General features: G+C 49.2%; 1 protein-coding gene across 1 annotated transcript in view; it reads left to right on the top strand.

Annotated features, from left to right (window-relative positions):
- LOC118301125 (protocadherin-16) overlaps nt 1-23,878 on the top strand; it is an 82,409-nt gene extending 58,531 nt beyond the window's left edge. Inside the window, exons 5-29 of the mRNA XM_035626311.2 lie at nt 3,241-3,429; nt 4,859-5,090; nt 5,197-5,433; nt 6,146-7,207; nt 7,297-7,484; nt 7,803-7,899; nt 7,995-8,152; nt 10,187-10,627; nt 10,815-11,110; nt 11,238-11,353; nt 13,333-13,572; nt 14,141-14,266; nt 14,365-14,574; nt 14,768-15,024; nt 15,164-15,370; nt 15,494-15,890; nt 16,008-16,121; nt 16,233-16,444; nt 16,546-16,697; nt 17,134-17,264; nt 17,722-18,008; nt 18,599-18,740; nt 18,838-19,009; nt 19,098-19,507; nt 19,607-23,878. Coding sequence (XP_035482204.2) covers nt 3,241-3,429; nt 4,859-5,090; nt 5,197-5,433; nt 6,146-7,207; nt 7,297-7,484; nt 7,803-7,899; nt 7,995-8,152; nt 10,187-10,627; nt 10,815-11,110; nt 11,238-11,353; nt 13,333-13,572; nt 14,141-14,266; nt 14,365-14,574; nt 14,768-15,024; nt 15,164-15,370; nt 15,494-15,890; nt 16,008-16,121; nt 16,233-16,444; nt 16,546-16,697; nt 17,134-17,264; nt 17,722-18,008; nt 18,599-18,740; nt 18,838-19,009; nt 19,098-19,507; nt 19,607-21,657 — 8,124 coding nt within the window. The 3' untranslated portion in view covers nt 21,658-23,878. The remainder of the gene's footprint in view (nt 1-3,240; nt 3,430-4,858; nt 5,091-5,196; nt 5,434-6,145; nt 7,208-7,296; nt 7,485-7,802; nt 7,900-7,994; nt 8,153-10,186; nt 10,628-10,814; nt 11,111-11,237; nt 11,354-13,332; nt 13,573-14,140; nt 14,267-14,364; nt 14,575-14,767; nt 15,025-15,163; nt 15,371-15,493; nt 15,891-16,007; nt 16,122-16,232; nt 16,445-16,545; nt 16,698-17,133; nt 17,265-17,721; nt 18,009-18,598; nt 18,741-18,837; nt 19,010-19,097; nt 19,508-19,606) is intronic.
- The last annotated feature ends 413 nt before the right edge of the window (nt 23,879-24,291 follow it).

Raw genomic sequence — 24,291 nt, 5'->3', positions numbered from 1 at the left:
ACACGCCCTCATCCAAACATCTGTGCGACCGGAGGCTCCGCGTGGCGCGGCAACCAGAAATATCACAGAGACGATGCGCTATATATGCTTTCAGAGGAAGGGGGATTTAGATGTTGACAGGTATGGGCTGCTGTCTGTGTTTGTGTCGCCATGCAGTTGTGTGTTTATCACACTGGGGGGATACGATGAGGAATAGGTGTGCAGAGCTGAGGTTGGCTGGCTGGTCACGGATGAGGGGAGAGAATGCGCCGTGGGAGGAAGTCCTCCCTGGCAAAGACCCTCGCCTGGCCCTACCAGGCCTCTTGATTTAAGGAGACATGACGAGTCTACGTGCTCACCAGATTACCCGGTTGGCTTCAACTCTTTCCAACTTTATTTATTAGATAAGTGCTGCAAATACGTATCAAATACATATATCAGATCACATCAAATCGGCGTGGCAGCTTGACCCGACCTGCTGGCCTGTGTCGTGGGAACTTTACAATTCTTCTAGATGGATTGACAGAAGGGAAATGTACAGATGCCAGTTGATCCTTAGAAGCTTCTGTCTTTCCGACAGGGTTTTTTGGGGGTTTTTTTGGTATTGCTACTCATTTCAACCTTTTGTGCTTTGTAATGTATTTCAGTCTTGGAGTTTTGACTTTGTTCCTTATTCAGCGTTTCTAGTCTGGAACCACATAACCACTGTACTGTGCGTACTATGTTGCAGCAGAAAAACCCAAAGCCTAACATCTTTTGTTTTATTGCTCCCAAGGTTTCCATGAAAGCGTGCTTAAATAGCCGTTTTCTTGCTGTAGCACCTCCTTGCGTTTTTTTTCTTCTTTCTCCCTCCCCTCCAGCATGGAGAATCCATACCATACTGTTGAGGGTTTTTAAATTTGAGTGTGTGGAGAATCAATCTCTCAAGCTCTTCTTCTTGTTCCCAGCCTCTATGCAAGTCTTGCATCCTCCTCAAAAACGAGTGCATTCATGTATTCGTATATATGAAATATGAACCTAACAACCACAGTCGTGACTCCTTTGCTGCCTCATCCGTGGCAGAAGAACCCTTTTTCCCCTTGCTGCCTTTGTTGGGGATCTGCAGACACTTGTGACGATGAAGTCACCCTATGACCAGGTGGGCAGTCATGGTTGTTTTAATCCGGCCTAATTAGATTTTGTGAAAGGGATAGGGGTCATCATATATGCGACACAGAAGTGTCTGTGTGTTTGTGTGCGTGTGCGTGTGTGTGTGTGTGTGTGGGAGCATGTATGCGTTCATCCAGTTCTCATCACCACAGGTGGCTAATCCATCACAGACAGCCAGGATGATATGAGGAACACCCAGACATGAGCCTAGATCCTAAAGATAGTGTCAGAGTCAACACTGTACTTCATAGGAAGTCTCGGTAATGATGTGAAACCCCCAAGCTGTACCGGCTGCCCAAAGGTTCAAATTTGACCCCTGACTGTGACTGAAACCCAGAAGGCATACGTTCTAATATTCCAATGGTTGAATATCCTATAGGAGCAGCCGTGTGAGTCAAGGTATTATTATTCCTGTCTTTGTCCGTCTGTAGCCCAGTGGTTAAGTGTAATGGCGAAGACAGGTGTTGGTGGGACAGGAGGAAGGTCGTTGTTGGATTTCGGCTGCGGTGGTCTCCTCGTGCTCCGCGGGGTTCAGGGCGAGTTCAGATGTAGGGGTCGAGACGTACGATGAAATCATCAAGCGTAGACGTGAGAAATGTGCCTGAGAAGCTCACTGAGGCGGGAAACACTCTGCGACAACGCCAGGGGATGTGCATCTGCACACTGTAAACTGTCTGATGATATTACAGCAGAATAATGGGACAAATGTGGAAAAACAAAACAATAATGTAATAATAATCACCTTATGGCCATTTTAGTCATTTTGAATAATCCTGTTATGCAAAGTTTCACGTCTTACTCCAAGTATTAAGACTTTTTCTTATACAAGTCCTGACGCAGAGACTTTTTTTCAAAAACAATATACAACTTTACATAATATTACAACTTAATTCTCGAAAATGTTACACTCGCAGCATGTGAATTGGATGTTTGAGTAGAAGGATGAATGTAATGGAGTCCATTTCTCTCCCGACTTCATTCCTTCATCTGTTTCCCTAATTAAACTGATCTCTGTTTATTGCACTGTGTGCTGTCCCAGCAGCATGGCTTATATAATTCCATTTCGGACACAGATCCGCGTTCTTCCCTGGTCAGAAAAGTAGCAAAAGAAAAAAAAAAGTCTTTTGCCACTGTGAAATCAAACACTTCAGATATCTCACTGTGGCTGGATGAGAAAGAGACCTGTAATCCAGAGGAGGGCCGATATCACGAGGCCTCCTGGATCTTGGCTCGCCCTCAAGGCCTTTGAGATCTGAGGCTGACTGCTTCTTTAAACAGGCTCCATAAACGCCACCAAACAATGTTATAGGCCGGTGTAAAACCCCAGGCGCAGGCAGAACTCCAGAGCTCAGAGGATATTTCCCCTTTGTGTTTTGCAAGGAGATCTTTGTTGCATTATGGGATTTTTTTTCTTTTCGCGTGTGATTTAAATAGATTCGGTCCGCACATACAAAGTGTACTAGCTTTTTTTGTTTGTGTGTGTGTGTGTGTGCAGTAGAAAGACGGATGTTAGGTAGATCATGTCTGTCTGTCGTGTGTCCAGCTCACGTCACTTGACCTTCCAACGTTCACCGAAGTGCCTCCGTTGAACCAAACTCAAAACTTCTTTCAAACCTCTCCACTCCTGTCTTTCACCTGAGGTGTCAGTTCCCCCCCTCTGTATCCATGGTGACACCGCATCCCTTGTTCCTTTGCCAGTTTTTCAAACACACCACGGGGAGATCTGTCCTTTTTTTTTTTTTTTTTTTACACACTGGCTGTATATATGTGATCTAATAAAAAATAAAAAACGAATTGCTCTGACAGATGCTCATTCTTTTTTTTTTTATATATATAGTTCTCTGGAAACCATAACAAGTAGTGCTATGGTGTGTGATATTTGGACAAGCGCAGATGTATGGGCTTGTGAGGTGACTGTGTTATGGGGTATTATTGTGATAACTGAAAGGCCCCGAGCTCGTATATTACAATTATGACACATGCAGGTTTCCCTTCACGCTGATTTTCGGGGCCTGCACTGCAGCGTTTATGTGATCTGCATGTCTCACAGGCCGTTTGATGCCTCCGGACCGTCCGTGACTCACCCCCACGCCTCGCTCTCTTTCCCCCCAGGTGTCGGCCACCGATGAGGATCGCGGTTCCTTCGGTGCTTTGTCCTACACGCTGGGCTCAGGCTCTGGGGGCCTGGCGCCGACGCCCTTCACCCTCGACAAGAAGACGGGCCAACTGTGCACCAGCACCTCTTTGGACCGCGACGAGGGATTGGACAAGTTTGACTTGACTGTTACTGCAACGGATGGAGTAAGACCCCCCTTTTTTTTTACCTTAAACTATAATAATACAGTTCTTATAGGTCTGACCCCTGGGACCTTTCAATTTTCCTAAACAAAAGGAAACTTTTGTTATTCTGATACCCATCTTATGTCTGTGTGATGAATATGAAGCTACAGCTTCCCCTCTGTTTCTAGTCTTTACGCTAAGCTAAACTAGCTGCTGGTGGTAGCCTCATGTTTATCGATCAGATTAAATGGCACAATTTTCTCATCTAACTCTTTTCAGTAGAGCAAAAAAAAAAAAAAAAATGAAAATAGTCGCAATAATAATGATAATAATTTATCCTTTGCATATTTTGTGCTATTTTTTTATTGATTTGCTTCATGACCAGACACCGAGTGGTGTTCCGTCCGATCAAAGCTTTGGGGCTGACAGCGTATTAAAGATGTGTACAGATGCAGGAGAAATAAATCTGATCAAAGACACATTGGGGATATGTTTGAAGAAGACGGCATCCTGTCCCTTGTCTTCGGAAAAAAAATCTAAATCAACGTGAACCGCAACAGCACGGCAAAACAATCAGAGGTCGACGGTAGGAAAGTAGAGAAGTGGCGGAAACAGACCCATTGAAACGACCCCCGACTATAGAATGATATCATCTCGGTTAATTTGCCTCAGCCGACCACATTTACACTCTCTTTGTTAGAGGATCATCCCAATAGACCCGTGCACTTTTAAAGCATCAATTAATCACCCTGGTTGCACTAAAGTAGTCACTGAAACCCTGCATGAGGCGCAATAAAACATTTATCCTCATGTGTATAGTTGAGTTATATAAAGAAACACATTCATGGCCTACTCTGTTGTAGTGGCAGTGTTCTCGTTTTCCATATTTACCTATGTTCATGTAAAGATTGAATACAGGTCTATGATTTACAACTCAACCAACCCACAATGCATCTTCCCCCCCCCCCCCGCGGCAGCCCCGGCACATTTCCAGTTTGGGCCAGCTGCTGTCCGCTGCCGTCGTCTGGAATATCCCCCGTTTTTTAGCGGTCTTGTAAAACCGGAGCCCGCAGATGCAGTGTAATGAGTGCAAACTCTTCCACTCGCTGACAAATGCGTGCGGCGGATGGTGAACTCCATATGTCGGGGATCTTGAGCAGGGAGCTCATCTGTCTTCCTTTTACCGCCGCTTTGTCTTTACTGTGTGACATAAATCTATTGTCGAGGTTTCGCGACGTTTTTCATAAAGTCCCGGAATGTCACTGTCACCAAGCGATAAAAAATAAATGGAATGTTGTCTTTGGGGATATTGCAAGGGAGGGAGGACGTGATTTAACTATAATATCCCGCCGTATGATTCAGCCTCCCTTTAGCTCAATAGACGAGTCGGCAAATGTCCATAATATGACGTTTTGAATCGGATCTGATGAAAGGTTTCTGTTTTTTTCAGGGTGGTCTGAGCTCAGTAGCGCGTGTGCACGTTTCAGTGGTGGACATCAATGACAACCGGCCCACCTTTTATCCGGTCCTCTACACAGTCAGTCTCAGTGCCCATAGTGCCCCGGGAACGTCCGTCGTCAAGGTAACAGCCAATGACGCTGATGCCGGGGAGAACGGCAGGGTGACCTACCGCACGGTACCTGGAGGAGGCTCCATGTTCTTTACCCTCAACAAGGACACAGGTGCGTGTGTGTGTGTGTGTGTGTGTGTGTGTTTTGTCCTGACTTTTAGAAAGCCAATGGGTGTGGAGTAAATTTTCTTCCATATTCATCTTTTCCCCTTCTGCAGGTGTGATTTCTCTCTCCCGCTCGCTGCACGGCAAAGCCAACACGGTGATCTCCATGGTGATATCCGCCGAGGACGGCGGCGGCCTCGCGGCGCCAGTCAACGCCAGGGTGAACGTGAGCGTGGTCGGCGGCTCCGTGGCCTCTCCCGCGTTTGAACAGGCGCAGTATTTCTTCACTGTGTCCGAGGGCGTTCTCCGGGGGACGGCGGTGGGAGTGGTGCGCGCCGCTGCCAAGACAGGTGAGGGGCACCCTTTCGATCATGCGCTCCCCCCGCTTCACTGGATGTCTGTGTCTGTTCTGTCTGCAGCCATTGCAGGACTGCTTTTGTCCATTCACTTCACATACCTCGCCGGACGGGAAGCTGCTCTATGCGCAGGAGCCGTTTCCATCTTTCTGACAAGTACCAGGACAGCGATGCACTAATGGAGAGTGCACGATGCCTCACCCTCTTTCTCCAGCAGTTGTACAAATATGCCAGCAACAAGCGCACACTCTCCATTAAGAAATCACATCCATCACACAGCATGAGCTTTACTGGGGATTCTACTTTTTTATTTTTTTTACTGCGTCTAGACTTTTATTCTCTCCCACTATTAATGAGGGAGAAATGGAATTGAACGGGCCTATAATTCTGAGTGGGAGTCAGAACAAAGTGCTCTCAGTGGTGTAGTGGACAGCGGCACACTCATATCTGCCTGTATGAGGCTTTCAGTGAAAGCAGAATCACACCCTTTTTGAGTGAACCCAGTCCTTCATTAACACTTACATAGGAAATCAGCTCAATAAACACACTAACTAACAATCGTTTTTGACATCAATCAAACGAAAAAACCAAAGAATCTGCCTCTCGAACTCTAACTCAAGTTGAATTCCAGGCTTTCTGAGAATGTCACCGCTGGTTCTGAGAAATTGGGACATACAGTTTTTTTTTATTGTTGTCTTCCATTTAGGTGTCTCTAAGGACGTCTTCTACTCCATCTCTTCCGGAGACCCTGATGGTTACTTCACAGTGGACAGCGCCTCCGGCACCATTCGCACAGCCCTTCCTCTGGACCACGAGACCTGCTCTAGTCTTGACCTGGAAATCCAGGCGCGCTCCGGCTCTCCTCCGGCGTACGGGACCAGCCGGGTACGCATAACGATTTCGGACGTCAATGACAACGCCCCCACCTTCCTCCCCTCCTCATCGGAGTCCCTCCTTTTGCCCGAGATCACCAAAATGGGGACCGTCATCTACCGCATTCAGGCCACCGACAAGGATTCTGGTCATAACGGTCAGCTCAGCTTCGACCTGGTCTCCGCTGGCGCTGCGGGCGGCAATGGCCAGAGAACGTTTGGAGTTGACCGGGGAAGTGGGGAGGTACGTCTGATTGGGGGCCTGTCGTATGAAAACGTCCCACGCTACGACCTTCAGGTGGTGGCCAAGGATGGTGGAGCGCCCCAGCTGAGCTCCACCTTCACCCTCGTGGTCCACATCCAAGCACAAGATGCGCAAGGGCCCAACTTTGACACCCTGACCTACCGCGTGGAGTTACGGGAAAACACCCCCCTCAACACGCGCTTCCTCCAGGTCCGAGCGCTCAACAGAGAGGCCTCTGGGAACGGTGGAAGCTCCGCCTCCTCATCTTCTTCCTCCTCCATCTCCTACCGCCTCAGGCCCGACGGCGATGCCGCCGGTTTCGGCATCATGCCAGACAGCGGCTGGCTATTTGTCCGTAGCTCTCTGGACCGCGAGGTGAAAGACATGTACCTGTTGACCGTCCTGGCCACCTCAGGCCCCGGAGGGGTGGGCAGGACGGGGAGTGCCACAGTCAGGGTGACGGTGACCGACGAGAACGACAACTCCCCCAGACTGAGCCAGGACAGGGTGTTCCTGGCTGTCAGGGAGAACCTACTGGCCGGGACGGGCTTCGGCAGAGTGTCTGCGACGGACAGGGATGCGGGACTAAATGCTCGACTCACCTACAGGCTGCTGCACACTGACAGACACTTTCAGATCAACTCACAAACAGGTGAAGATAAAGTGACTTGGCCTTTTTTTTTTTTTTTTAGTTGTGTTTCACAGGCATAACAAGCCTTTTGTCGTCCTCCCACTCTTTAGGTGAGATCAGCACCCGGCTCGGCCTGGACCGAGAGCAGCAGTCCAGTTACCAGCTTGTTGTGGTCGTCCAGGACGGGGGAACGCCCCCTCGCAGCGCCACCGGCACCGCTCATATCTCCGTGCTGGATGAAAACGACCATGCCCCCAGCTTCACTCACGGCAGGCCGGACAGGGAGCTGCTGCTTCAGGTGAGAATGTGCGGAGATCGGGTAGATCAGGTGATGGCAGAGAGAGAATCAGCTGCTTTGGGAGATGAATATTATATCATTATGAATATAAGTTTCCCTGGTTTGTGGTTGACATTGTGCATGTTGTTGCCCAGCTAGGATTTCATATGACAGCAGCAATGTTGCGTTACCTTCATTCCCATATTGCCATTTTTTTTAATTTCATCATTATAAGTCATTATAAGAACAACGTGTTCTGTGCATAGATGCTGCATGTCGACAATACACAGTATGTTGGACAGAAACATTAATAAGAATAGCGATCCTTCCCGATTGTAGGTGATGGAGGGGCTTCCATCTGGGACAGTCTTGGGGACAGTGACGGCTAAAGACCCAGACGAGGGAGAGAACGGGACCGTATACTACTCTTTATCGGGTGAGTGTTGCACGTCTACATTTGAAGCACTTCCCTCCACACTCACCTGCATAATACTTTGAGCTGATGACCACGTCTGTGGCATTCCCCTGAAGGCTCCCGGGCAGAGCGCTTCTCCCTGAACCCGACCGGCGGCGAGCTGAGAACCGCATCGCCTCTGAGGTGGTCGGAGCGAGCCGAGTACGTCTTCGCCGTGACCGCCGCTGACCACGGAACACCGGGCCTCAGCGCCACCTGCCAGCTGCGGATACAGGTGAACATTTTCAACCGGCAGCGGTCTGCTTCCCCAAACATCGACACATTTGTTGCTTCTCAGGACATTCGGCAATTTCAAACGGAGGCCGATTTGGTGACCGAACCAGGAAAAGTCATATCTACACATTACCTCAGCCCCTTTTGGCATTCCTCACTGAGAGTCATTTCCTCAAACTGTGCACATTGTGAACAGTATAACTGTCAAAGGAATTGGAAAAGGAGGTAAATATGACAAGGAGAGAAACTGAGCCCTGGGCCCGTACCAACAAAATCGTCTTTCCAATCTAGTGTGCAAACGTTTCCTGCTCCAAAGGTTAGTAGGGTAATCAGAACCCAAGGTGAGAAAAAACCCCGAGCTGCAGGAGGGAGCTCCCCTCGACTGAGTTATTGTCCTGAACTTTCCGCTGGCGGGGTCAGCGCTGCATATCAACACGCACAATCAGGACTTCGCCAGCAGGAAAGAAAAGGGTCCGCCGCGGAGGCGCGTAGCCGGGGACGGGGTGGCGGTTGTGCGTTGAGCGCGGAGCTGCGAGCTCAGTGGGTTTTTTTTTTAAATGTGACGTGATTTCAGAAAGGGAAAAAAAGGGGATGTCAATTACGGCCGGAGAGCGCCCTTGCCTCAGATTCTCCCCCGCTTGTGCGACACCGAGATTAGACGGAGGGGGAAACAGGCCCCCTGGAATCAAATGCTCCCAGATGAGATCTGATGGGAGCCAGCTGCATCCAATCACACGGAGAGAGAAAGGGGACACGGCGCTACACGGTAGCGGGCAGCGATACGTACGCGCGCTTCGCCATAACGGCACGTTCGCAAGCGCTCTCATGAGGTAACATTTCCAGATAATGATTTTGAGGTAGCATTTCAAATAGCTGTGGGTGAAAACAGACGAAAAGGGATATTGTTGTGCACCGCGAGGGCTGGAGTACCCATGCGAGCTTGCTTGTGTGGGAAAAGGCACTGGGGAGGGCCAAGTACAAGTACAGTAAAGTACAGTACAGCATCCTTTCTGGCAGCCCCTGTTAAATATTCAAGATGAGCAAAGTCATTAAAGCACATTTCTTTTCAAGATGTCCTCTTCCACCTTTAGTCCTGGCACCCTACGTTTGAACATTTACAGATTAAAACAAGCCACAAATTTCATTGAAGTTCTCTAAATTGTTAAAAGAATTCAACTTGATGTTTGAGGTGGATTGTAACTGACTCGCTTTGTCACCACAGTGAAACGCGGAGGACCAAAAAAAAAAAAAACCCGATTCAATTTCCTCAGCTTACATTGACATATAGTTTGCACACTGGGCCAAAATACCCACATCACCTCCCTCTTCTCTTAGCTTCAACTGTGTTAGTCATGTACTCAGTACAGACAGCAGAAAGATGCAACCCATTGCAAGATATATCTTGGTAATGCAAGCTAGGGATGTTCTGTGTATGGAGCCAGAGCTTGTAAAAAATCTGCTTATGTTTGCTGTCTTCAGAGTTCTTTGATCTGTTCCAGATATATATCAAACCCTGAAACCATTGCTCCAAGTGGCGAAACCCCCCCCCCCCCCCCCCCCCCCGGCCAGTATTTGTTTCCCGCCTTCACGGTTTCACCGCAATTTTTTGAAATGGAATATGTACAGTTTTCCTCCCATCACACACCCTTCATTATGGCCGCGGCGCGAAGATATTCACTGGGAGGATCGGGCGTAATGTCTTCATGTAAAAAGAAGAATGCCTGTGAGGCTTATTATAGTAATAACAACAAAACAGAATACAGATGACAGCCCAAGGCTGTGTGTAGGGATGGGCCGGGTTGTGTGTGTGTGTGTGTGTGTGTGTGAACCATATAGCTGCAGAATTTGTCTGCAGGAAACCAAAGGAATCGAGATCCAGCGACGTGCACATGGCAACACTCGTCGCCTCTGCGTGGTTGAAATAGCCCGAAATGTTTTCTTTCTGTTTCTTCTAATCGGTTTAGCGATCATCATGATTAATTCAAGTAAGTAAGTAAGTCGCCACCAATTCTGACTCCGGTTTCCTTTCCCTCAGGTTCTCAGCTCCTCCAGGTCCAACCCCAAGCCCAACATGCTCTCCATGACCCTGAACATAGTGGAGGGGGCCGCTCCGGGCTCCGTCATCGGCTCCCTCCGGCCGCACGACGAGCACCAGTCCGCCATATTGGAAGGTCAGGTGACCTACCTGGTGGTGGGCGGGACCGACCGGGATGGCACTTTCATGGTGGACCGCTTGAAGGGCGACGTGTACCTGGTGCGCGAGCTGGACTACGAGACGGGGTCGAGGTACACCCTGCGCGTCGAGGTGTCGGACTTCTCCCAAGCGTTTCCCAGCAGCCACCTGGTGCAGCTGGAAATCTTCGTGCAGGACAGCAATGACCACGCCCCCAGGTTCACAGAGGACCCGGTGACCATCGTGATCCCGGAGAACATAGAGCCGGGCGCGTCCATATACACCTTCCAGGCTGTGGATCAGGTGGGAAACTGGAATGATTGTAATGTTTAACAGCGATTAATACTTAATTCTTTGCTTCCTCATTGTACATGATGGATGTTAAGCAAATGTCATCCACTGATGAAATCTCCGTTTTTTTCGTTTCTCCTTGCCAAATTCAAAATGTCCACTATTTCACGTGCTTTCTTTTTTTGTTGTTTTTAAATAGGATGGCAGCGGACCCAACAGCGAGTTACATTACTCCATCGAGCACTACTGGCCTGACACGCCGGACTTCCTGACCCTCGACCCCTTCAGCGGCGTCCTGACCCTCGGGGAGAAGTTGGACCGGGAGTCCACGCCCTCCCTCTACCTCGTGGTGCGGGCCACGGACCAGGCAGTGGATCCCGCTCAGAGGCGCTGGGGTTCGGTCACCGCCCGGGTGTTTGTGACGGACGAAAACGACAACGCGCCCGTCTTCAGCTCCCCGTCGGCCGTCAGCGTCATGGAGGACCAGCCTGTGGGGTGAGCGCTGTCCGACTTTGACAGCCTCTGGTCATCGGACCACAAAGCCCATCCAAGAAGACTGTCACACATATATTTTACGCACTTTTGTGACAATCCGACATTTTGTTTGTATCTTCATTGACAGCTTTGTCATCCTGTACGTGATGGCTCGAGATGAAGACGAGGGTGAAAATGGCCGAGTGTCCTACAGAATCCAGACGGGGAACGGCGCTGGTCGCTTTAGTCTGAACCCCATCACTGGTGAGATTTTTTTGAAACACGGCATCTAGAAATAACATATAAAACTCATATAAACTGGAGACATTCCCATAAATATCCAATTTACACTCCATCAAGGGACAATTGGAGTTTTACTAGCCTGTTTTGAATGATTTACCACTGCAGGGCTATGATTGATAGATAATCAGCATCCCGCCCCTGGAAGCCCCCCTGAATGAACAAAACTTTCCAGAACACTGTAATTATCCGCTGAAGGGGCCGGGGGGGGGCGCGGGGGGGCGGGGGCCGCGTCCACAGGGTCTCTCAACTGCTGAAACACTCACAACCGTCTTTACTGGATGATCTTTCAGTGCCGTATAGCTCAATATTTCCCTTTGAATAATGCTCAGGTGACGGATTCGTTCATGGGAACAGATCTTTATTTGGGCCGGGGGGACGTGGACGGCCTTTGATATCTTATACGTACGTGTGTGTGTAATCTCTCCATCGCTGGAGCCGGGTGGTGTAGGCGCGCTCAACTCCGGCCCGGGATGGGATTACGAACCAGAGGACAGACATTTAATGCAGCTGCCAGATGGAAGCCAAGTCTTCACTTCATTACTGTCAAGTGTCTCGTGGCATTGCCAGGGGGTTGATTTCACTGCTGGGCTGTTTTCTCAGACTGCGTGGTGCTTATGGTTTAAGCTTATGGTTAATAGTAGCTGTTATAGCAGATTAGCATTGTGTTGCATAGACATTTACTAAACTGCCTGGCTAATATGGGGGGGGGGGGGTCATTAGGCTGATTACTTTTGAATTACACGTCTGCGTCTGCTCTGCCAATATTAAACTTCAGTCATTTCAAATTGCAGCCGCTTTACTGCTGGTTTCATTGACCTCTTTAAATCTAATCTTTTTTCTATATGTCTCTCCATTTTTTTCCCCCTCTCAAGTAGCATCAAAAGGAAATAAGATATTAAAATCACACTGTTTAGAACACTGCACATGAGCTATTCTATATTATCGTTAAAGCTCTTTCCAGAGTCATCTGAGTAAAATACTCAATTCCTATACATTATTATTTCTAATGCAGCACTGCATCAAATGTAATATTCTGTCCAATAATAGGCACATTTCACATATTTTTTTGTATTTTTACCATTTGTCTTGGACAAAAGTTAATGTGATTTTGAACAAAGCTAGTCCGGGCAGCAGCACCTTTGTCACACACATTTCTGAGGCACAGCATGCCAGCCAAACTTTTACACTGCTGTGAGCAGAGCACACACACACACACACACACACACACACATTTCATATATCCTCTCCCGTTGGCCGACCCCTCCTTGTAGTCGGGGTGATGACAGGTGTGTGAGACATACATGTAAAAGGTAGAAGAGTAACTGAAGCAGCAGTGGAGGTCTAATTCACAGACTCAATCTGAACAAGCTTGATCTACCTGAAATACAAACATGAGCTAATACCTTCCGAATGTAAAGGTCAACCCTGCTTTAATGTTGTACAGAGAAATTTTAATTTCAGGGAAGGTCATAGGTTGATTTGAGCCGGCAACTATGTAATCCCCGGCTGAAATCTGGAACGCATGTGTTCTTTTACATTCCTGTGCTCGTGCTCTGCAAAAGCCACTCGCGTCAACTCGTACAACTCGTGCAGCACAGAGATCCACATTTGAATGCAGGTCCAAATCGCCAGAAGTGAAGAGCCGGCATGATGTGAACTGTGGTGTCCTGCTTTGTGTGGAAACTCTCATAAAGCAAAGCTGTAAATGTTTTTTTTTAGTTTTTAACTGGTCCTCGAGGCAAAAACAAACACACTTCCTCTCTCAGGTACACAAAATTATACGTTCTCCAAAAAAAAGAATCCCAACACAAAAACGCCCACGCACACATTTCAAGACCAAAAGAAGTCAAATGAGAAGTTTTTAAGTGAGGTAATCAAGGAATGTTTTTTTATTCCCCTGCTCGCTAAACTTTTTTTTCTTCTTTTCTTTCTTTTGAAAGGCTCCCTCTCCATCCTTAAAGCCTTGGACCGGGAGGAGCAGGAAGTCTTCAATCTGACCATTGTAGCCGAGGATCATGGGATACCGCAGCTGTCCACCTCCCAGGTGCTGTGTGTGCAGGTCATCGACGTGAACGACGAGGCGCCGGCGTTCCACCGGGCGGAGTTCGACATCCAGGTGATGGAAAACCAGGGACCGGGAACAACCGTGTTGACGGTGACCGCCACCGACCGGGATCAAGGTAGGTGGATCCCACATCATTAAACTTAATAAGTTGAAGTACCACAAGACCCAAAGAGAATGTGTGGTGGGGCAAACACTTTCCTTGAAAAACAGGAAAAACAAACTGTACATCTTCCCACCAGATTTTCTGCCTTTTAATTCCACACAAATGCTCCTTTGGAAGAATTGTTCATAATTTCAAGAAGGAGCCGTGTAGGATGAAGCGAAGTAATGAAAGCATTAAAAGAAAAGAAAGGCTTCAACATTCAGGGTGGAAAAATCGACAGCTGATAAACAGCTCGCACTGTATGCCTCCAGTAGCAGGGCCGGGGAACTAAACAAGATTACACATGATTCTTAAACAAACCACAAGCTCGTGCTAATGAAAACGTGTGGTCACAGTCATTGTGCAGAGCTGTATATTTCTGGAGCGCTCATTAGGATTTCCCTCAAGGCGCTTACGCAGCTTTGGATTCGTCAAATAATCGTTGCCTCGTTACACCAAATGTAGCCTGTTTTCTTTATTTGCCTGTGGTGTAGTTGTGGTTCCCAGCCTCTCACACTGTGTTTCTTGTGTGTTAATGCAGGTTCTAATGGACGAGTGACGTATGGGGGCGTGACAGAGGAGGGCTTCATCATCAACCCTGTGACAGGAGTCATCACCACCACAAAGGAACTGGACGCCGAGCGACAGGATCACTACACTCTCACTGGTACTTGGAAAAAAAAATCTATTGTTCCACACAGCTCTGTCTGGCTGTTTATGGGGAGCCAACATCTCATCGGCTTAACGATTTCCACGTTTTGTCAGTGTACGCCAGGGATGGAGGGCTGCCACCTAACTTTGCCAAGGCCGTAGTGCGTGTGGAGGTGCAGGACGTGAACGACAACGCTCCGGCCTTCTCCACGCCGTGGCACAGACTGGAGGTGCCAGAGAACCAGGCCCCTGTGGAGCTCTGCTTTCTCAAGGCCACCGACCCTGACTCGGGTGCCGGTGGAGAGCTGGAGTACAGGATTACCGGTAAGAAATGGCGTCAACAGTGTGTCTGTATGGAGTATTTTCATCAGCGAATAACTTTGTTCGCAAAGTTGCCCCTGGCAGTCACTAGTATTTCACCTAGTAACATTTCCTGTGTTGGCACAGATCCGCCCCGCTCAGTCTACAGAAAACTCTTTGGATTGTTCAAGATCATTTCTTTCTTCTGTCCATTCAGCGGGAGACCCTCAAGGAGATTTCCAACTCCACGCCGGCACAGGAGCCCTGTCTACCTCGCGCGGCCTGGACAGGGAGACGAAGGCGGACTATACTCTGGAGGTGGTGGCCACGGACCGAGGCAGCCCTGCTCTCAGCACCACCGCCACGGTGGAGGTCAAAGTGCTGGATGTCAACGACAACAGCCCCGTGTTCGGCAGAAGTAGCTACTCTGTGGAGGTGTCCGAGGACGCCGCGGAGGGCACGCCAGTTTTGGAGGTGGGCAGATATGGGAATTAAGATGATGAAGAGAATCGTGTATCGTGTATCATAAAATTATGTCTGCCTTGAATTGCAAATGTGTTCCTATATCAATGACACTGATTTAAATCATACGAGTTCATTTGTGTATTTCCAGGTGTCAGCAACAGATGCTGATGATGACCTCAACGGGAAGGTTCTGTATTTCCTCAGCCAAGAGACGCACGGAGCGTTTGCCGTGGATGAGAGGACGGGTCGCATCACCACCGGCGCACCTCTGGATCGGGAAAAGCTGGCGTCATACAGCTTCCAGGTGTTTGCCGTCGACCTGTCACCTGCTGCACCCAGGAACGCCTCTGCTCAGGTAAAGGAGGTTCGACGTTGAGGGGAGAAGCTGTTCAGTTGATTGACTGTTGACGAAAGACTTGAATTCATGCGTTCAACACATCAGCGTTACATTTTCCAACGTTAATCCTCTGCCTCCTAGGTGACAGTCACCGTCCTGGACGTCAACGACAATACTCCCTTCTTCATCCAGGATCCGCTGGTCATCGAAGTGTCCAGCAGGCATTCCCAGCGGGTTCTGGCCACGATGAAGGCGGAGGACAAGGACTTTGGAGCCAACGGCTCCGTGTTCTACCGCTTCGCCGCGCCGGTGACGGGTTTCAGTATCAACTCGCTGACCGGCGAGATCCAGGCCACTCAGCCGCTGGGCGATCTGACTCAGGCTCAGAGGACGTTGATCGTGGAGGCCATGGACCAGGGCAGCCCAGCCCAGTCTGCGCAGGGTGTGGTGGTGATTTACGTGAAGGAGGTGCAGTACAGCGGCATCCGCTTCTCCAGGAACGCCAGAGACGTCAGCATACAGGAGAACGCCATGAAAGGTTGGACGACAATACATTCTTAGTAGGCATCCATTCTTTTGGGCTTTTATATCATGTGATGATCTGTCTGATGTCACAGGTAAGGAATATTTTATCTGTTCTTCTTCCTAAATTCAGGCACAAATGTGGCTCAGGCTCAGGCTCAGCACCCAGATGGCACACGTAACGGGATCAGCTACAGCCTCTTCAGTGGAAACAGAAAGCAGGCCTTCAGCATCAGCTCCTCATCAGGTAAAACTCAGGTTAAATACTCTAGATTGCCAATAAGATGCAGATTTTTCAAAATGTTGCATACACAAAACACACAAGGTCGATGAACTCTCGACCCGTCTTTTTCTCCAGGTGAAATCTTGGTGCTGAGCGCCAACGGTCTCGACTTTGAGGACGCCCCCAGACTCCGGCTGGTGGTGAAGGCCGAGACAAAGTCGTCCACATCTTTCATGGCCATCAACCTGATCCTGCAGGATGTCAACGACAACCTGCCTCGCTTTCAGCTGCAGAATTATGTAGCCTACATGAGAGAGGCACAGGGATATGAAATGCCAATCATACAGGTAATACTTTGGACTATCAGAAGAGTAAGACAGTATATGACCGGTTTTTGGTCTACTGGAGTTCTTCCTGTTTTTCATCCCTCCCCTCCACCTTTTCCCAGGTGGTTGCCGAGGACGTGGATCAGGGCCAAAACGGTCAGGTGACCTACTCCATCCAGTCGTCGGGCATGAGCGGCCTGTTCAAGATTGACCCGGTGACGGGAAGCATCACCACCGCGGCCATCATGGACCGCGAAATCTTTACCCAGACCAAGTGAGAACGGACCTTTGGTTAAAAAAAAAAACATCACCGGGAACAGTCCGTTCCATGTGCACATTTTGAGGATGGATTTATGTTTTACCTTTTAATAACTGCTGCTGCGTGGTTTTCACACACAAGGGGGAAGAAATTAGACATGGCACATCACGAATCACATTCGCTCAGCTAGTTTGTGTTATGATAGCTGCCGAGGAGGCTGACAGCATCACAAACGTATATCTGCGTGCCAGATGTGTGTGTGTGTGTGATTCATAACAATAACTGTAGAGAATGTGTAACCAAAGGGAGAATTTTTTTTCGGAAAGCATCATTTGCAAATCCTTTTAACTTTTCGCTCAATCATGAACAATATTAAAGTTGTGCAACTTGAACGTAATAAGAGACATGAGAAGGCCTTTTTGGGAAAACCTCTTTCTTTGCCCACCCGCAGGCTGGTAGTTACAGCAACTGATAGAGGAAGTCCGAGGTTGGCTGGTTCGGCCACGCTGACGGTGATCATCATTGACCAGAACGACAACAGTCCCACCATTCCCTTGCCCAAGGAAGTCCGCATTCCAGAGAGTAAGTGCTTCATTTGCAGGGATTTGGGTTAGAGCTGCAACAGTTAATCTATTAATCGATTAGTAATCAACTACTAATTTCATCGCCGACTATTTTGATCATCGATTATTCGGTTCAAGGAGTTTTTGAGGGGGGAAAAAGTCACCATTCTTTGATTTCAGCTTCTTAAATGTGAATATTTTCTGGTTTCTTTGCTACTCCTTTGGTTTGTGGACAAAACATAACATCATGTCGGGGTTTGGGGAAACACGATCGACATTTTTCATATTATGGACCAAACAACTATTCAATTAATCGCACAAATTTTCAACAGATTAATCGATTAATCGCATAAATAATCAACAGATTGATCGATAATGAAAATAATCGTTAGTTGCAGCCCCTAATTTGTACTTTCTGTACAGATCTAAGGATGTGTGTTTGTGCAGAATGTTCAATCTCTTTCTCCGTCTATCAGACACGTTGATCGGCACAGAGATCACCCTCGTGACGGGCAACGACGTCGACTCCAGTCCCGCCCTCGCCTACTCCCTGCAGCTCGACCCGACGGCCCTAGGCAAGTTTGGGATTCACCGCTACAGCGGAGGCGTGTCCCTCACTGCCCCGCTGGACTTTGAGGAGAAGACGTGGTACACCGTCACCGTCCGGGCCACAGACAGCCAGCACCAGACTGAGGCCAACATCACGATATTGGTGGAGGATATTAACGACAACGCGCCCGTGTTCACCCATGATCTGTACCAGGTCGGACATCTTTGTTGTTTCCTGCAACATTATACATGCACTTTAAAAGACAATACCTCACATTCATTCCTTATCCCCTAGCAATTGTTTTGTCCGTGCACTTTTTCAATGTGGATCACAAATACATTGTAGAAAGGTATCTGATGAATGTCTTCAAGTTTCTTGTGTTTTCGCACCAACTAAAATTTCATAGGGAATTTAAATTCACAGCAGACTACTTCATCGGGAAGGAAGAAAACTGCACACATGTACACACTGTAAAAAGAAAACAAAACACAGAAGTACATTCCCCATGTGCAGACCAGTGAGGGGTGATAAAAGTTAACTACCTAATATCCACCGGGGAAAGGTTGCAGAGATGAGCCTGTATAATATTTACTGCTCTGTTGCAGGAAATGACCTCAACATGAGCGTGAGCTCAGGAAAAAAAAAAGAAGGAACTACAATATAAGAGTTTAGCAAAGTTTAGTGCGCGTTGACCTTCTCACCACGAGTTTGTGAGTTTTATAACGGTGTTTATGTGAGCTGCTTTTTTGATTTTTTTGGTACAGATGCTCATGTGTTGTTTTTGATATTTTTCCACACCGCAGGTAACTCTGCCAGAGCACACGCCGCCGGGAAGTGCAGTCGTCACGGTAACAGCAACTGACAGGGACTCTGGGGACAATGGAAAGATCACCTACAGGGTGATGTCATCAACACAGGAGGGCTTCTACGTTGACCCCAACAACGGTGAACAGCCTTTTAACTTCTTTCCTGTTATTTTTTATTATTTATTTTTTTATTTTAGTGCAATGCCTGACTCCCTATGATTGACTTCTATACCCAGGAACCCTGTTCATCAGTCACAGGGCGGAGTTTGACCCCGAGCGTCCGTCAGTCAGCGTCGTCATAGAGGCTCGTGACGGAGGCTCGCCTTCGCTCTCGTCCCTGACGACAGTCCAGGTTCAAATCTCTGACGTCAATGACAACGCCCCTGTGTTCCATCAATCTGAGTACAGGTCAGTCTATATTCTATATGTGCTCGATGTTTTTTTGGTGTAACCTCATCTGCTGTTCTCACGTATGTAACATCCTTCTGCGTTGCAGGGCTACGGTTGCCGAGGACACCATCCCGGGGTCAACCGTGTTGACCTTCGAGGCCTTCGACAGCGACCTCTCCCGGGAAAACTGCGGCTTCGACTTTGCCATCGCCAACGGAAATGAGGGCAACGCGTTCCAGATCGAAAGCAGCGTGCGCTTCCTGGAGGGGCGGGGCTTTCAAACCGTCGGGACACTGCTGTTGGCCGAGGGGCTCGACTTTGAAACCAAGCCGCTGTACAACCTCACCGTGGTGGTGTCCGACCGCGGCGTGCCCCAGAGGAGCTCTAGCGTGGCTGCAGTGATAGCCATCGGCGACGTGAACGATAACCCTCCCGTGTTCAGCAGTGCCGAATATACCGTTTCACTGAGCGAGGGAGCGGCGGCGGGGACCGAGATCATACGACTCATGGCTACAGGTGGGCAAAAAGGCTTTGTTTTCTCGAGATATCTCATTTTCTCTTCCAGTCTCTTTGTTCCTTTTCTTACTTATGTCTCTGTCGTTGTCTTTTTGTCAGACCTGGACTCAACTCCCAATGCCGAGGTCCAGTACACCATCAGCTCTGGCAATGAGGTGAACCTCTTCACCGTGGACCAGTGGACCGGAGCCTTGCGGCTTCAGCAAGCGCTCGATCGCGAACACCAGTCCACGCACACTGTCATCGTCCAGGCCACAGACGGACAGGGACACTTCACGCTGGCTCCAGTGATTGTCGAGGTCAAAGACATCAATGACAATCATCCATTCTTCCCGGTGGAAGTCCTGACGGCTAGCATCAGAGAAAACCAACCGGCCAACTCGGCCGTGACCGTCCTCCACGCCATCGACCATGACACGGGGGTTTTCGGACAGCTGAAGTACCACATGGTGGAGCGGGCCAGGGGAGGAAGAGACAGCTTCGCCGTGGACCAGAACTCGGGAGAAATCCGGAGCAAAATCCCCTTTGACTTTGAGAAGGTCAACTCTTTTAACTTCGTAGCAATGGCTGTAGATTCAGGCAACCACACAGCCACTGTGACTGTACAGGTGTTTGTCACCGGCGAGGACGAGTACGACCCGGTCTTCACGTCAGCTGATTTCACTTTTGAAGTCCCAGAGGAAGCCAAGAAAGGCCAGAGCATTGGTCAAGTCCAGGCGCAGGATGAGGATGGAGGCGTGGATGGTATTGTCCTCTACTCTCTCCCCGCCAGTTCTCCGTACTTTGATTTAAACAAAACCACCGGGGTGATTTTCCTCAAGCTGGACAGTTCGGGCAGCAGCGGTGGCGGGGGGTCGGGCCGGGCCAAAAGGGAAGCCAGGCTGATGACTCTTGACGTGAGAGCTCACAGTCCGCTGGACACATCTCGCACCACCTCAGCCCAGGTCTCCATCGACGTCACGAACACCAACTTTGGCCTGGCTCCCGACGTGAACATTCTGCTGATCAGCATCATCGCCGTGTCCCTCGGTTTCATCGTGTTGCTCGTGGTCATGGCCGTGGTGGTCTTCCTGGTCAAGTCACGGAGGAGAAAGAAGGGGCAGGAAGCAGGAAACAGAACCGCCGACTCGGGAACTGCTCTGCAGAAACTGGATGAAGTTTGCAACTCGGGAGCTGGAGGAGAGAGGATATACCACCAGGCCTTGCCAGGCTATGCTGGCGATCAGGGTGGGGCCGGCGGGGGTCCCTACACTAGAGGGGGATCCCTCGATCCCTCTCACTCCAGTGGAAGAGGATCCGCCGAAGCGGCGGAGGATGATGAGATCAGGATGATAAACGAGTACCCGCGCGTCGCCTCCATCACCTCGTCCATGCAGGAGCACATCTCGGCCAGAGGACCGGACTCTGGAATTCAGCAGGACGCCGACCAGCTCTCGGACATCTCCTGTGAACCGGCGGCTCTGGAGGGCAGCACTTGGTTCAAGGGAAAGAAACTGGGAGGCAGCCTCAGTGGAACCTTGCTCTCTGGCCAGCTCCCAGTGTACAGGGACGAGGGGGGTGGGTACCTGGGAGCAGGCCGCGGCCTCAACATTTCCCTACCCAAGGATTATGCATTCCCTGAAGACGGTAAACCTTCCGTGGACGGTTCCCTCACCGCCATCGTCGCCAGTGACGAGGAGCTCCGCGGAAGCTATAACTGGGATTATCTGCTCAACTGGTGCCCGCAGTTCCAGCCTCTGGCCAACGTCTTCACAGAGATTGCGCGGCTGAAAGATGAAACGGCGCAGCAGAGCCAGAACCCCCGACAGCCCTTCCAGCCCAAGCCCAAAATGGACCCCAAACCCAGAATCGACCCTCCGCCGCTCATCACGTCGGTGGCCCACCCGGGGGCCATGTCGGTTCCACCCAAGGTCCCCGTGATCGGACGGACATTCCCCCACTTGGCCTCGCTCCGCAGGTCCCCCATCAGCCACGAGGGATCCATCTCGTCGGCGGCGATGTCCCCCAGCTTCTCGCCGTCTCTGTCCCCTCTGGCGGCTCGATCTCCCGCCGTCTCTCCCTTCGGGGTCAACCAAGGGCCCTCGGCGTCCATGATCAGCACGCGGGAACCCTCGCTGGACCAGAGTCCCGAGCGCGAGATGAGAATATGATGTAAAAGAAAATTTGAAAACTTATTTAAGGAAGAACTTTTAAGGCAAGACGACCTGGATTAAAGCACGACAGAGCATCCGTCGGACTGTTCTTTTTTCATGGAACTGTAGGTTGTACTGTCATTCTCAGTAATGATTGTTTTTGAATGAGGGTTTGACAGATGTCCGCTTCTGGACAATAAACACACCCACAAAACCATACTTAAACCTCGAACATTTGTTTTGAAGTACTTCCTTTTGGTCGGCAGTGTTACAGGAACACAAAAAAAGTGGAACATGTGCCTGGGTTGATAGGACAACCCCCCCCCCCCACAGTGACGCAGGTCTCTACGAACTGATCAGGGTTATGAGGTGGACTGACCCCCCCCCCCACTCACCATGCCCTGCAGTCAGAGGTCCCTTAGTGTGTAGATAGATAAATGTGTAGTTGCTCGTGTGTTACCTCGCTGGCTGGCCAGAGAGTGAAGGGCCGTGTTCCTCTCTTTGTGTCCGTGGACATTTTTACACTTTCAGTATTAAATTCGTCCTAGTGGCTGCATTCAAAATGGCCGCCGGACGTGTCCGTGAACCCCGCGGACGAATGAACGATGGGCATGTTCACAAAGACACTGATTCACTGACTTGCCAATGCATCGACGCAATGGAGACTTGTACGGATGGCACTTCTTTTGATTTTGCTTTTGATTTTTTTTTATATATTTTTTATGAAATTATGATTTCAGATGTCCAGAAATGCCATTATTCCACATGGAGAGGTTATTATTGTTGTAGGGTTTTTGTTGTTGTTTTTTGCATATATGTATATTTGTATGTATGCAGAATACATTACTGTATGTACTGTATGTGTCTCCTCGGCTTTTTAGAGACTCTTGTGACAGTTCTGTTGTGAGTGAGAGAGAGACTATTGTGTATTTTTATCATTATTTATATGAAAAGACTCGAGAAGAAGTTTGTTATCGTAAGAACTTTTTTTTGTCAAATTGTAGATCTCCTCAAATCCAAAACGGCAGCATGATGAAAACCTGAGGACCGGTCGGAATGCCTGCTTCTCCCGAAGCTCAGCACTCACAGCAGCACGCACCCCCTTTGATTTTCAGGTTACGGCAAAAATTTACTGATCACCTCTGTGTCTTTGAAAGAAAAGTGCTTCCCAAAGTCATCTTACATCAGTCGTCACTGAAGGGGCCGTAAGCCATTTTGGAGAGCGCTTGTCTCACTTCCTGTCGTCGCTGCGATCGCGGCGCCACCCGCTGGCACGTCCCTTCACGTGTCGACGGGTGACGTTTACAAAAATGCACTCGCAGTGTTGCGCGGTGCGGTCCGCACCAATTTTTTCCGGCGCACACACACACACACACACAACCGACAGCACATTTTTTACCAAAAAAACGTGTATTGCGTTTAGGATCGCTCACCGCCCCTTTCACTGAAATTCCCTTTTACTGTGAAGTTGCTCATCTCAGCACAACGCAAGCGACATGCAAGAAGAAAGAGAAAGAAAAGTGGCTTCACTTGGAGAAATGTAGCACACGGAGCCCGACGAGTGGGCCGCAGGGAGCCTGAACGCACCAACCCTGATGAATGTACGAGGATTTGGCAATTGGTGCAGTATTAATCCCCATGTCAACTCTCTGTCGTGTGCGTTTTATTCCCGTTTATTCGCCCATCGAGCTCGTCCATGACGCGATGAGGTGTTTCCACGCTTGCGCGTGTTTAGCTCATCAGCGGCACCTTCTCTCTTTCCTCTCATCGTTGGGATCGAGTTCTTCGCCGTCAGCTATAGCCCGCAGCCTAACGAGAGGCAAAAGGCTTTCCCGAATGGCCCGTTCATTCTTCCGCGTGTGTCCATTGTCCTGGCCTGTTTTTAATCTGTTGGTCGGTAATTTGCAGATCTTGTTTTCAAGAGATGGCTCCGGCCTCTGTTCTCTGCTCGACATCATCGCCCCCACAAATTGTCCCGTGCGAAGCCGACACTGGTTCATCGGAAGAAGCAACGCGATGAGCGCGTGAGCCCGGCCGGAGCACGACGTGTTCCCGACTCGTAACCGCGCCGTGTCAGAGGCGTCTCCCCGTCGCAGGACCTCCGCTCGGAGTTCAGCGTGGGAGGAATGCCAGTGACTCGATCGGCGAAAAAACAAGGGCAGAAAGAAAAAGGAAAAGGAAAGTGCTGTACAATGTATTTAAAGCAAATAATAAATTCCTACTGATCTCTTTTGACAAACTGGAGTCGGACTTCATCTTTTTCAGAATTCAAACCGGGACCCCGAGGCAAGAACTGAAGAGAAATTCAAATTTGAAACAGTCATATGGGCTTGTGAGGGGTTTACTCCCAAGCGCTGGAGTCACATCAAGTCATTCATGTGAAGAGACGGAGAGTTTGGTTTTGCACAGAAATGCAGCACATCTGCGAGGACAGCGGGAGACGGAGCTGTAGAGCTGCAACAGTTAACCGATTAGTAATCGACTAGTGAATTAATCGACCAACTATTTTGATAAGCGCCCAATCGGTCATATTATAGTTTTTATGGGGAAAAATTGCCAAAAAGTTACAGCTTCTTAAATGTGAATATTTCATGTTTTCTTTGTTCCTCTGTGGCAGTGAACTGAATATCTTTGGTGTGTGGACACAACAAA

Source organism: Scophthalmus maximus, chromosome 2 (assembly GCF_022379125.1).
Source record: "Scophthalmus maximus strain ysfricsl-2021 chromosome 2, ASM2237912v1, whole genome shotgun sequence".
NCBI classification, from domain to species: domain Eukaryota; kingdom Metazoa; phylum Chordata; class Actinopteri; order Pleuronectiformes; family Scophthalmidae; genus Scophthalmus; species Scophthalmus maximus.
The sequence above is the reverse complement of the archived record's forward strand: the minus strand, read 5'-3'. Positions and strand labels throughout refer to the sequence as shown.